This window comes from Alosa alosa, chromosome 22 (genome assembly GCF_017589495.1).
Source record: "Alosa alosa isolate M-15738 ecotype Scorff River chromosome 22, AALO_Geno_1.1, whole genome shotgun sequence".
Classification (NCBI taxonomy): domain Eukaryota; kingdom Metazoa; phylum Chordata; class Actinopteri; order Clupeiformes; family Clupeidae; genus Alosa; species Alosa alosa.
The window spans coordinates 24939234-24952727 of record NC_063210.1 but is presented as its reverse complement, the minus strand read 5'-3'; the positions used below and the strand labels follow the sequence as shown (position 1 = coordinate 24952727).

Sequence of the window (13494 nt, the reverse complement as noted above, 5' to 3'; positions counted from 1 at the left end):
CCTAAGAAAAGAAGTTAGGCGCACCAGTGCAAAAAGTTAGTCTGGAGCCCTGATATAGGCTAGCTGATGAATGTCTGAAGTTACGAGAAAACATGGATGATGGTGGTGGACCTGGCTACAACTTCAGAGAATACAAATGGCATGCTACTGTAATTGTTGTAGCCTAGGCTATGAGAGGGTCCTCGGGAAATGTTCTCTTTTGTCCTTGGAACCAAAACATCGGAGAACCCCTGTCTTAGGCAACACTGTTTTTCTGCTATGTTTTTCTGTCATGACCTAACAAGGACCCTTGTGGTTTCAACCCTCTCTGCCTGTGACCAAATTTGAACGTATCCGGAAAACGGAAGTCACGTGCTCACCTCAGTCCTTTCACTGTTGCTATGGCCGCCCTGTCTCCATGTCAACTACAGAGATAACTAACTTGTTAGCAGAAAAGCAGCTTGCTAGGTAAGAAATACCACTTATGAAATGAATCATTTTATATACAGTTGCTGTTCATATGAGCCACCAATAAGATAATGTAATGACCGCAGCAGGGCCGATGCTAAGTACTGTAACCACTATTGGAGGCTAATATTGGATGCTAAAAACAATGGCTATGTCGACAAGCTATGGTAGCAGCAAGCTAACTATCTGTCGGTTTGTTTGCAACGAAGTTTTGAGCAAGCTAGCTCTAACTGTCTAACGTCTTTAGCCTGGTACGTTTACAGTACGTTGTCGATTTCCCCACAAGTAATAATACATTGGTCTGACAGTGTTACATATTGGTTACTTTAGCTGACGATACTCTGAGCTCGCGATTTCATTAGTCAGCTGTATTTCATAGGTTAGGTGGCTGACCGTTTGGCGAATTAACGTAAGTTACCGTTATCTGATATTAAAATTTGACGTTAACGTTAGATCATGTCGATATCCAAGCACAATCAATTGTATAATATTTTGGCAGTAGGCAAAAAAAGCATTTTTCTTGAACGTAAACAGTTGTAGGCTTCCCTTTTATTTGTGCGATGCATCAACATCAATGTTATCTCTGACCTTATAATGTTAATGTCAGGTAACATTCCCTTGTTTTTGCTGAACGTTACCAGTATCTTGCTGGTTAAGGTTAACCTTAGTTCTTAACACTTACTGGGACATATCGGATAACGTTACCGTTAGGAAATTATGTAGTTTGCAATGATTGCCATTATGTTCGATGTTGGAAGGCGGGTGATTGCTAGTTTGCATCGTCGGTATAATTCGTTAAGCATATGTTGGCAATATCAACACACGCCAGATACATAGTTTGATACTAGATAGCCAAAATATTTGGATCTTTTCTTGCTCAGGCTATATGTTATGCATACTCATTTCTTGCCCAGGCTATATGTTATGCATACTCTTTTCTTGCAGAAGGACAGAGAGATGGCAGAGACAGGTGATAGTAAAAAGGAAGAAGCTGACTACAAGAGACTACACAGTTTCCCTCTCATAAGGGTAAGTGTGTGTGTGTGTGTGTGTGTGAGAGAGAGAGGGAGAGATAGAGAGAGAGAGAGAGAGAGTGTGTGTGTGTGTGTGTGTGAGAGAGAGAGCATGTATGTGTGTGTCCTTGTTTGTGTGTGTGTGTGTGTGTAAGAGAGAGAGAGAGAGAGAGAACAGGTATGAGTGTAGGTGTGTGTGTGTGTGTGTCAGGGCTCAACCTTAACTTTTAAAAGTGCCAATCAAATCTGGTTGCCACTTGTAACAATTCGGTAGCAAGGGCAACCAGGCAAACATTAATGTCAAGCCCTGTGTGTGTGTGTGTGAGAGAGAGAGAGAGAGAGAGAGAGCATTTGTGAGTGTACAGTTAAAAACAAAATTATTCATACCCCTGGGCCCTGGCAAATCATCACAGCTCTCAAACTGGTTATACCAAGCTTTTCCATGTCTCCACAATGATTTGATGCATCTTTTTTAGTAGCAATCCAGGTTTTTAGGCAGGAACGATTGCCCTTGCCATCACTCTGGCCTTGTGCTCACATTTTTATGGATTGAGGTCTGGACTGGTCTGGCTGGGCCACTCTAAAATGTTGATATAATTTCTTGCCTTGTTTTGCTGTATGTGTAGGATCATCGTGTGGTTTAATAGTCCAATGCAGCCTATTGGGGCAGGTCTCTCGGCAGACTGCCAGCATCTTAATTTAGTGTTACCATTTACTTGAGAAGGTCACCAGGTCCCACTGGTTGAAAAAACACCCCAAAAGAATCATTTTCTCACCCCCAACACTTGAAAGGGACATGGTGTCTTTGGGATTTAATGCTCAGGTCATGTCCCTGGGTCAAAACAAAATCCAGTGAAAGCTAAATTCTTTGTCCAGGTGTGCCCTTACAAAGTATAATTCACATTTACATACATTTACATTTTACATTTTTTTCACATTTACATAAGCTGAATTGTGCATGTTTAAAGAAGAGTGATCCATGATCAGCATTCATAATGACCAAGTGGGGTGAAAAGTTCAACCACCAAAATATCATCCCCACAGTAGAGAATAGCTGTAGAAATGTATTAGTTTTGAGTGTTTTTCAGATAATGGGGCCTGGCAACATTGTTAAACCAAATGGCATTATGAGAAAATACTCTGAAGGAAAATATTAGGCACTGAGCAAGGGACCTTGGGTTCATAGGCAGCATCGGAACTTTAAGCAAGACAATGATCTGAAACATCCAGCCAAGTGGGAAATAAATGGCGAACCAGAAACAATCAACACCCTTTTAGAGTGAGCCCAGACCTCAGTCCATACAAAAGTGAGCACAAGGCCAGAGTGATGGCAAAGAATCATTCCTGACTCAAAACCCAGATTGCTGCTAAAAAGGTGCAGTCTAGAATCATTGTGCAGACACGGAGAGGCTTGGTAGGTATTATTAGAACCATTTTGAGAACTGTGATGGCAAATAAAGATGTTTCCATTGACTATTTAAAAAGGGTGTGAGTCATTTTGGACACACCATTTTTCATAAAAATTAAAAAAAGATAAAACGCTTATTTTTATATTATGATTCCATGTTTCTACTACATTGTCTTATAACCTTTTGGCATGTGGCAGTGTCTTTTTCAGTCAGAACAAACATAGTGGTCAAGAGATAATCAATAAATCAATATTTGCCAGGGGTTATGAATCATTTTGTTATTAATTGTAGGTGTGTGCATGAGCGTGTGTGTGCGTGCGTGCGTGCCTGTGTGTGAGAGAGAGACGTGGCTAGAGAGAGAGAGATTGAGAGAGAGTATGTGTGTGTGTGTGTGTGTGTGTGTGTGTGTGTGTGTGTGTGTGTGTGTGTGTGTGTGTGTGTATGAATGAGAGAGAAGAGAGTGTGTGCGTGAGAGAGAGAGACGTGGATATACAGAGAGAGCAAGAGAGTGTGTGTGTGCGTGTGTGAGTGAGTGAGTGAGAAAGAGAGAGACGTGGATATATATATATATATATATAGAGAGAGAGAGAGAGAGAGCGCAAGAGGAGAGAGAGAGAGAGAGAGAGAATGACAATGTAATGTGCGTGTTGTTGTGCAGCACACAGATATGCCGGAGGAGATGCGAGTTGAGACCATGGAGCTGTGTGTCACTGCCTGTGAGAAGTTCGCCACCAACAACGAGGTGTGTGTTGTGTGTGCACGTGCACATTTAGAGCCTTTCAAACAGTCCCTAGAGGATTTCCAATTGAAACATTCGGAATCAACACAGATACTTTGAAATGAAAATGAATTGGACTTTAGTGCAATGCTCTTAAAAATGTCTTTTCAAATGTATTTTTGGTCCCCAAGTTGCCATTGTTGTTTTCTGTGCCACCAGAAATGGCTAAGGATTTGTTTATGTTTGTTTATGCAGTTGAAAGGGCCTATATGCTAGCTTAAATGTATACATGTATTATGATGGTGGCAACAATTGGGGCTAACTGCACATGCCAACACACACATTATTGTTTTTAGTGCTAGTCTAATAATATAGTAGTGTGCGTGGGTGTGTGTGTGTGTGTGTGTGTGTGTGTGATCTGTTTTTGTGTCAGTCTCATTAGTGTGTGTGGGTGTGCTGAATGAGGCTGTGCTCCGTTTTATGTGTGGGCTTTTCAGGGCAGTGGAAGTGGCTTACTGGGAGGAAGTGGGTTAGGCCCTCCTCCTCTCCATAATGGGCAGAAGAGGCAGCAGCCATCTCAGACTGAACACACACACACACACACACACATATAACTGCCAGCATACCAGCAGGTCCCTGTGGGTGCTCACAGTTGGCATCTCTGCTGGCACGCTGGCACCCCCTACACCATCTGCCTCTCGCCAGCCTCCATCTCTCCATCACTCTCTCTCTCTCTATCTCTCTCTCCATCTCTCTCTCTCCCTCTCCATGTCTTTCTCTCTGTGTCTCAGGAGTCCCTCTGGTCAAGCTACTGTGTTCTCTTACTCTCTCTTTCTCTCTCTTGCTCTCTCTCTCGCTCTCTCTCTCTCTCTCTCTCTCTCTCTCTCTTGCTCTCTCTCAGTCCAGTTCAATTCAATTTCAAAAGAGCTCTATTGGCATGATTGAATTTGTATTGCCATAGCAATAACCCCCCTCTTCTCTTCTTCAGCCAGACTGATAAAGCAGGCCAGGCCGAGAAATGCTTTCCCTTCATAGTTACTCATTTAGAGCAGTTTTCCCTTCATAGGCTGACCTCACTCTTTTAGAGGACTTTTCCCTTCATAGTTACTCTTTTAGAGGACCTTTCCCTTCATAGTTACTCATTTAGAGCAGTTTTCCCTTCATAGTTACTCCTTTACAGGACTTTTCTCTTCATAGTTACGCAGTGTTCTCCATGTATGCATGTGAAGGGCAGGAGCTGTCCTGCACTCTAGCTGTTAAGGACGGGGCCACGCAGAGAGGCGTTTGCGTTGCTTCAGCTCCACTTGAACACGCCCTTCCTCTTCCTCTTCCTCTTCCTGTTGTGGTCAGAGCGCGGCCAAGATGATCAAGGAGACCATGGACAAGAAGTTTGGGAGCTCGTGGCACGTGGTCATCGGCGAGGGGTTCGGCTTCGAGGTCACGCACGAGGTCAAGAACCTGCTCTACATGTTCTTCGGCGGGAGCCTGGCCGTGTGTGTGTGGAAGTGCTCCTAGCACACGCACACACACAGAGACACACACACACACACACACACACACAGCTTTCACAAATCAGCTGGATTGTCACTACCTACTGTTTTTAGTATTTCTACTGTATGTGCACAGTGTATTCCACAGTACACCAAACACAACGGCACACTCTCTTACCAGCCAACCTAACAAACACACACACACACACACACACACACACACACACACACACCTGATAGGCCGTGGTCAGGGCTGAAGACACATCAGCTCGTTGGCATGGGGAGTGTGTGTAGTGTCTCAAATGATATACAGCCTCTGCTATGCAGTCCTTTTCCTGCTTCAGGTGTGTGTTGATTTGTGACTAACTGATTGGCTGAGAATGTGTGTGTGTGTGTGTGTGTGTGTGTGTGTGAGCATCATTTCTCTCCCACTCTCAGTCTGTGGAAGCTGTCTGATTCACATACGCGTAAGACCCCCCTCCCATCACCTAAACACACGCACACACACGTTTCCTTCCGCTCAGCTGCATGACGTGTGTGTGTGTGCGTGTGCGCGCGCGTGTGTGTGTGTGTGTGCGTGTGTGCATGTGTGAAGGAGAGAGAGAGGGACATGATGTGAGAGAGTGTGTGTCTGTCCTGTTACATTCCATTACATACTTTTCTAAAAATGCATCTCAATCTTGTATGTCTGTCTCCTATTCTTCTTTTGCTCTCTCTCTCTTCATCTCTCCATCCCTCCATCTCTTCCTCATTCTCTCTCAATTCATCTCACCATCACTTCCTCTTATTCTCTCTCTCTCTCTCTCTCTCTCTATCCCTCGCTCCCCTTTGGCACACACTTTGTGGGTCCCTGAGCTCACACCATCTGTCACACTCGTTTGCTGTTTTTTTTATCTCTGTCTTTTTTCTGCCTTCATCTCTCCCTCTTTATCTCTGTATTCCCCTGAAACCTCTCCCTCCCTCCGTCCGCCCGTCCAGCCTTTATCTCTTTAATCTGACCTCCAGTCTGACCCCACCACTACATCCCCCACAACCCCCGGCACCAAGTCCACACTACATCCCCCACAACCCCCGGCACTAAGTCCACACTACATCCCCCACAACCCCCGGCACCAAGTCCACACTACATCCCCCACAATCCCCGGCACAAAGTCCCCTCATGGAAAATGCCACAGGGATTTCTCAAATGTTCTTAATGTATATACTTGAATACCATTGTATAAAACAAAAAAATTCTCACTCTAGAGAATACATTCATATTAGCTTTGTTGGTATATATTTTGTATGAAAAGGGCTCGACATTTCAAAGAATGCTTTTTGGTTTTTAAATAAACAAGAGGCTGCAACTCTGCGGTCGTGACCAAACTCCCACCCCAGGCTGACCCCCACCCTTTATAGCATCGTAATGAGACAACGTCAGAATATTGTGTAACCTGTTGAGGCTGTCTTTAGTATGTCATCATTGTAGAATGACAAAGAATGTTTGCCATATTGTTGCTGCGTGTGAAGACTCTGTGTGCTGGTAAGACCGAAGACGACATCTTCCAGATCAGCGCTCTGTCCTACAGAGGGATGGACCAGTGGAACATAGGCGCTTGAGGCAGGTCTCAGACCAGCTGGAAGCCCTGAACTGTAACAACTGGACCCATGTTCGTTGACTCTATAACTATTCCACCGTCAATACTGTAAGAATATTTGTCTCCTAGAACTGTTTCCGTCACAGAACACACTAATAAAGTGCCCTGGAATGTTCTCACCTGGACATCGCGCTCACCTGTCATTATTCACGACTAGTATTCTTTCCTTTGATTAGAGCAGGACTGCATGAACTCAGTCAGGAGGGCTATAAAAACAAAGAGTGCTCTTTGGTAGTTGTGTCGGTTACACTTTACTTGACAGTATCGACATAAGAGTGACATGACACTGTCGTGACGCATGAAACCTAACCCTAACCCTAAACCTAGCCCTAATCCTAACCTTAACTTGTTGTGACAAAACCAGAATGTCACTTGATAACAGAAGCGTTACGTCATAAACGTTTATGACTTAATTATGACATGTTCATGACAATGTCATGTTACTCTTATGTCGACACTGTCAAGGAAAGTGTAACCGTTGTGTCTCTGTGGCAGCCTCAGTCAGGTAGTCTGATCAAATAAGTGTGTGTTTATAATACACTCTCTTTCTGCCAATCCCTCGTTCCCCTTTGGCACCCACTCTATGGGTCTCTGATTTATAATACACACACACACTTATACATAGTTATGTATTATAAATACACACTTCTTTGACTTTCACAAATCTGCTGTAATCAGCCTCCTCAATCTCCGCTGTCTGCCCAGACGGATCCATTAGTACCAGAGAAAGTGTGTGTTTGCGTGTGTTGGGGGGGTAGTGTTGAGCCCACCTAAGGGGATGGATGTCAGATGACTAATTAATAGGCGTCTGTGACTCTAGAAAAGGTTGCCAGCGGCCTCCCTCTGTGTGTGTGTGTGTGTGTGCGCGCGCGCGCGTGTCTGTGTGTGTGTGTGCACTTTGCTAGGCCAAACTTCTCTGAACATACATAAATGGCAATGCACAATTCTATACACAAACCCTGTGACCCTGCACAAAGCACAGTGTGTGCTATTGACTGCCTGGCAGAAAAAGGCAAAAGAATATATTTCATTACTGTAATCATCATGCAATTATAAATGCAGTTCAACAACCAGCACACGACTGAAATGGGATTGTGTGTGTGCATGTATGTATGCTTGCTGTGTGTGTTACCTGTGTGTGTGCATGTATGCTTGCTGTGTGTGTGCATGTATGTATGCTTGCTGTGTGTGTGCATGTATGTATGTTTGCTGTGTGTGTTACCTGTGTGTGTGCATGTATGCTTGCTGTGTGTGTGCATGTATGTATGCTTGCTGTGTGTGTGCATGTATGTATGCTTGCTGTGTGTGTTACCTGTGTGTGTGCATGTATGTATGCTTGCTATGTGTGTTACCTGTGTGTGTGCATGTATGCTTGCTGTGTGTGTTACCTGTGTGTGTGCATGTATGTATGCTTGCTGTGTGTGTTACCTGTGTGTGTGCATGTATGTATGCTTGCTGTATGTGTTAGCTGTGTGCATGTATGTATGCTTGCTGTGTGTGTGCATGTATGTATGCTTGCTGTGTGTGTGTGTGTGTGTGTGTGCATGTATGTATGCTTGCTGTGTGTGTTAGCTGTGTGCATGTATGTATGCTTGCTGTGTGTGTGTGTGCATGTATGTATGCTTGCTGTGTGTGTTAGGTGTGTGCATGTATGTATGCTTGCTGTGTGTGTGTGTGCATGTATGTATGCTTGCTGTGTGTGTTAGCTGTGTTCATGTATGTATGCTTGCTGTGTGTGTTAGCTGTGTGTGTGCATGTATGTATGCTTGCTGTGTGTGTGTGTGTGCGTGCATGTATGTATGCTAGCTGTGTGTGTTAGCTGTGTGTGTGCATGTATGTATGCTTGCTGTGTGTGTTAGCTGTGTGTGTGCATGTGTGTATGCTTGCTGTGTGTGTGTGCATGTGTGTATGCTTGCTGTGTGTGTGTGTGTGTGTGTGCATGTATGTATGCTTGCTGTGTGTGTGTGTATGCTTGCTGCGCGTGTGTGTGTGCATGTATGCTTGCTGTGTGTGTGTGTGTGCATGTATGTATGCTTGCTGTGTGTGTGTGCATGTGTGTGTGTGTGTGTGTGTGTGTAGGATATTGCTTTTCGGATATGCACATTACATAAATGGTTTATGTTCTTTGAGTTTGTTTGCGTGTGTGGAAGTGTGTGTGTGTGTGTTTGCGTGTGTGGAAGTGTGTGTGTGTGTGTGTGTTTGCGTGTGTGGAAGTGTGTGTGTGTGAGTGTGTGACTATCTGCCATGCTATAGTCCCGCCTCTCTCCCAGCCCACACAGAGCTCTGTTTGGTGGACGTGGGCAGTAAGGGTCACAGTTACACACACACACACACACACAGACACAGAGCTCTGTTGGGTGGACGTGGGCAGTAAGGGTCACAGTTACACACACACACACACACAGACACAGAGCTCTGTTGGGTGGAAGTGGGCAGCAAGATGAAGAGGGTCATAGCTACACACACACGCGCACTCAAGACACGCACGCACACACATCACACATCCCCACACACACAAACACACGCACACACACACATACACAAACACATACATATCCAGCTTAGCTTTGGTGAAGGTAGGCAGCGAGGTGGACAGGGTCATCACCACACACATTCACACACACACAGACACCTCTTTCATCTCATGTATTCACACACCTGTCTAATGCATCATTCAGCAAACTAATGAATTCATCCAGACACTCACTCACAAGTTATGCTAGTCAAGCAGCGAGTTGCAATGCCTTCATGAGCTATGTGTGTGTACGTGCGTGTACGCGCGCGCGTGTGTGTGTGTGTGTGTGTGTGCGCGCGTCAGGGTTTTTAGCCACTTTCAACAGCATCTTCAGATCAACATAGAGAACAGTGAGCTCTTCCAAATACTGTGCCAAATACTACCCAACAGGAGTGTCTGTAAGTATACTGTACTGTAAGCGTACTATACTACCCAACAGGAGTGTCTGTATTGTAAGTATACTACCCACGGAAGTCTATGTACTGTACTCTCCAACAGGTGTGTCTAAACTCAAAAAAACTATTCATGAGGTTAGTAGATAAAACTTAAAATTAAGAACATTTTCGACATAAAAAATAATTTTGTTACTTGTACATGTATAGGTGAGTTGACAACTTATTTTAAGGAGTTTGTCATACTGAAAAAGAAAGAAAGCCGTCACAACTTATTAATGGATTTTCAACAAACAGTCTTGCTTGCACCTAACAATAGATAATGATCGTGACCAAACTTAAAGCTCATAATAGCTCTGAACGTTCAGAACCTTCCAGACCACACCTGAGAAGTAACAGAAATGTTGGAACAGGATCCTGTACATTCAGAGATGGATTACTGAACGGGCCTACAGGGCCCAGGCCCAGGGGCCCAAGGGGTTAGGGGGCCCTGAAGCCCAAGCCTTTGCATGGAATCATTGCCTCAATATCAACAAGTCAGGATGTAGGCTATGAATCTGATTGACTTTAGTATTGTCCATCCCCAAAATGCACCAGAATACAGGAAATCACATCAAACGGGGCCCGAAAGTTCATAATCCGCCTATGTGTACATTGAACATCAAAGGTATGTGCAAAGTAGTCTATTATTTTTGTGTTTGTCTTATAAGCAACAGCTATCAAACAACGGTACACAGTGCATCAAAATCATTGTCACGTGACACTACATATGAAATTAGCGTTACAGCTTGCCCTTTTGCTAATTTGAACATTTGAAAAGATGGATTTTAGCTAGCTATCTACAGACAGTAGCTATCGTGTCTTCCAAGTTAGCTGCTGCTTGCCTGGTAATTGAACTATTTGAAAAGATGACTTTGGTAACTGGCGTCTTCCAAGTTACCTGCAGCCTACCCTTTGATAATTCGGAGTTAGTAAAGGTAACTTTTAGCGGTCTGGTGTCTTCAAACTTCTGTTACATTTTGTTTCACCGTGGCGGCTGTATTCAACACTTAGCTGCTAACATTTTAGCATTGCTAGCTGTAACACTGCACATTTTTGAGGATAATATTTGGTCGTCCTAGTTAAGCCTAACATTGTCACTATTTATGAAGGTTTGTGGGCCATTTGACATTCTTAGCTAAACCTGAATGTGACAGAGCGCAGTGCGTCTGTCACTGGCAAAGGCGGCTTTCCCGCCGCAACGGGAACAATGACTTTACAAACATTTGCACAAAGACAGCGCTATTAAATCATGTTGCGATGTTGATTTGTTTTGATAACATGTTGTGAATGCCACAGACCTGAGGCGTGTCAGGACGGGGTTAAGTTAAACTAGAAATTGGTTTAAGGGAAACATACAGGGAATCAAAGCCGCGATATGCGGTATAGAGGTTGAAGCGTATCTATTTATCAGTAATGTAAGCGTTCTCTAAAAGCGCGCATTATAACACCAATGCTTACTAGCTGGGAGATGGAAGTGCTTTGTCCGAGTGTATGTATGATTGTGTGTATGTACTTTGCCTGTTCTCGGTGCTTCAGTTGCTTTCCGGCAAACTGGAGTATTGGAGCAAGGACACTTTTCATCTTTTCGCCCAGGCGGGGAGTGCTTATTAAGCGCAGGTGGGTTTAGAGTGGTAATATTATTTGGTGCTTAGTGAGGTTTATTATGACATTGTATGGAAATATCATGAACGATTGTTAGTAATGTGTATTGCCTATGCCATGTGTTAACCAAAGGGTGGTGAATTTGAATTAATTGATTTGTTGCTATGCATGGTTTAGTCCAGTGTTTTAAATGGTGTCTGCAGAGCGCAGTCAAAAAAATTTCCTTCTCAGGAGTGAGAGGTCCTGTTGAAAGGCCTCTGAGGTAGGCATAGACCCTAGTGGGCATTGTCCCGGTGTTTGTTTTCCTTTTGTATCAGTGTTTTTTGTTTCCTGTTTTGTCTGTTGCATAAACCTGCCGGTAGCTTAATATTAATACTAATAAAAAAAAAAGGAGATTACATCAACTTGAATTTCATTGCCGGAGTCTCACCATCCGCTTGGACGCATTACTACATTTGGTGGCAGTGGAAAACTACAAGTGTCCTAAGACCAGGCTGAAATGTCAAGGTAAAGATGGCTCCAAAGGCTCACAAGAAAAAAGAAGTTGGGACGGAGGCGAAAAGTGTTGACGACCAGACACAAGGGGAAGAGGGGGAAGCTCTCCACAATCTACAAACAATGTTCATGCAATTCATGCATCAGCAGAAGCAACAAGAAGAAAGGTATGTTCGAGAGCAAGCACGACAAGAACAAAGATGGAAGAATATGACCCAGCAATTTGCCCTTCTGCAAGGTGAAGTCCAGCGAGAAAGGCAAGAGAGAGGGAGAGGACTCTCCTCGTCGGCGCCAGCGTCCAGAGCCCCAAGTCCAGCACGAGGTATACTGAGTTGGGATGGAGGGCCAGCGACAGGGGGCCAAGCAGCAGTCCCAACAAGAACACCAGCAGCAGCAGCAGCATCAGGTCTGACGGCAGGGCCTACGCCAGCAACAGCAGCACCAGTAGATCTGATGGCAGCGCCTAATCCAACAGCGGCAGCAGCAGATCGGACGGTAACATCTACGCCAGCGGCAGCAGCAGGGTGGAAGGCAGCACCTACCCCAGCAGCAGCAATGGCGGCAACAGCGGCAGCCACTCCAGCGGCAACGGCAGGGGTCCAAGCGGAAGCAGCGGCAACAGCGGCAGCCACTCTAGCGGCAACGGCAAGGGTCCCAGCAGCGGGGTCGGCAACAGCGGCAGCAACTCCAGCGGCAATGGCAGGGGTCCAATCATCAGCAGCGCCAGGGGATCCAGCGGCAATGGAGCAGGGTCGACAATTCACCGGGTGGAAGGGTCCAAAAATGCAACGTCTTGCAGAGGACGAGGATATCGAGCACTTTTTGGCTACTTTCGAACGTATGGCAGCTATCAGTCAGTGTCCAAGGGCCGAATGGGCATTGAATCTGGTACCGTTGCTCTCGGGAAAAGCAAGAGCAGCATACCTGGCAATGGATATATCAGAATCATGGGATTACGACAAAGTCAAACAAGCCATCTTGGAAAAGTTCGAAATACACCCGGAAACGTACAGGCACCAGTTTCGTAACTCCCCAGTACTGCCGGGTGAAACGCCTAAGGAGCTGTTCACTAGGCTGAGGGAGCTGTTCAACAAGTGGGTGTGCCCTCAGTCACACTCTAAAGAGGAGATTGGAGACATGCTCGTGCTAGAGCAGTTCCTCAGGATGGTCAACAGCGACGTCCGCCTCTGGATCAGAGAACATAACCCCAGATCGGCCAGAGAAGCTGTGCTTTTAGCAGAGGACTTCATTACAGCGCGGCGGGGACAGAGAGCATACCAACTGGGGTGGGTAAGAGAATCCAATGTTCCACATTCTGTCAGAAAGGAGGGTGGGCAGGAGATTAAATCGGGGAACAAAGAGTTCAAGACAAAATGCTGATGATGTTAAATGTTACTTTTGTGGCCAGATAGGACACATTAAGCCTAACTGCCCCAGTAGAAAGCCTAAGCAAACCCATATTTGTTCGTACCTCAGCAGAGGGAAGATGGGGACTCGGTGGGGTGGGAATCCATGACCATGGTGAAGGTGAATGGTAAGCAGCTAGAAGCACTGATTGACACGGGCAGCAGCCAGAGTTTGATTAGTGCTAAGTGGCTAGCAAAGGAGAAGGTCCACTCCGAGAAGAATTTGGTCATTCGTTGTATCCATGGGGATGAGGTAGCTTACCCCACAGCAGATGTTTATCTGGAAGTCGAGGGAGTGTCTTACCTAGTCACAGTCGGAGTAGCTGAC

The 13494-nt window shown here is 45.2% G+C and overlaps 1 protein-coding gene across 2 annotated transcripts; it reads left to right on the top strand.

Annotated features, from left to right (window-relative positions):
- The first annotated feature begins 329 nt into the window (after positions 1–329).
- LOC125287768 (dynein axonemal light chain 4) lies at positions 330–6839 on the top strand. 2 transcript variants are annotated; one of them, XM_048233791.1, is made up of 4 exons: positions 330–447; positions 1393–1476; positions 3528–3611; positions 4938–6839. In XM_048233791.1, the coding sequence occupies exons 2-4, from the start codon at positions 1405–1407 to the stop codon at positions 5100–5102; spliced, it is 321 nt and encodes a 106-aa protein (XP_048089748.1). In that variant the 5' UTR covers positions 330–447; positions 1393–1404; the 3' UTR covers positions 5103–6839. The 2 variants fall into 2 exon arrangements, with proteins under 2 accessions (XP_048089748.1, XP_048089749.1); XM_048233792.1 differs by lacking the exon at positions 330–447 and adding an exon at positions 542–856.
- The last annotated feature ends 6655 nt before the right edge of the window (positions 6840–13494 follow it).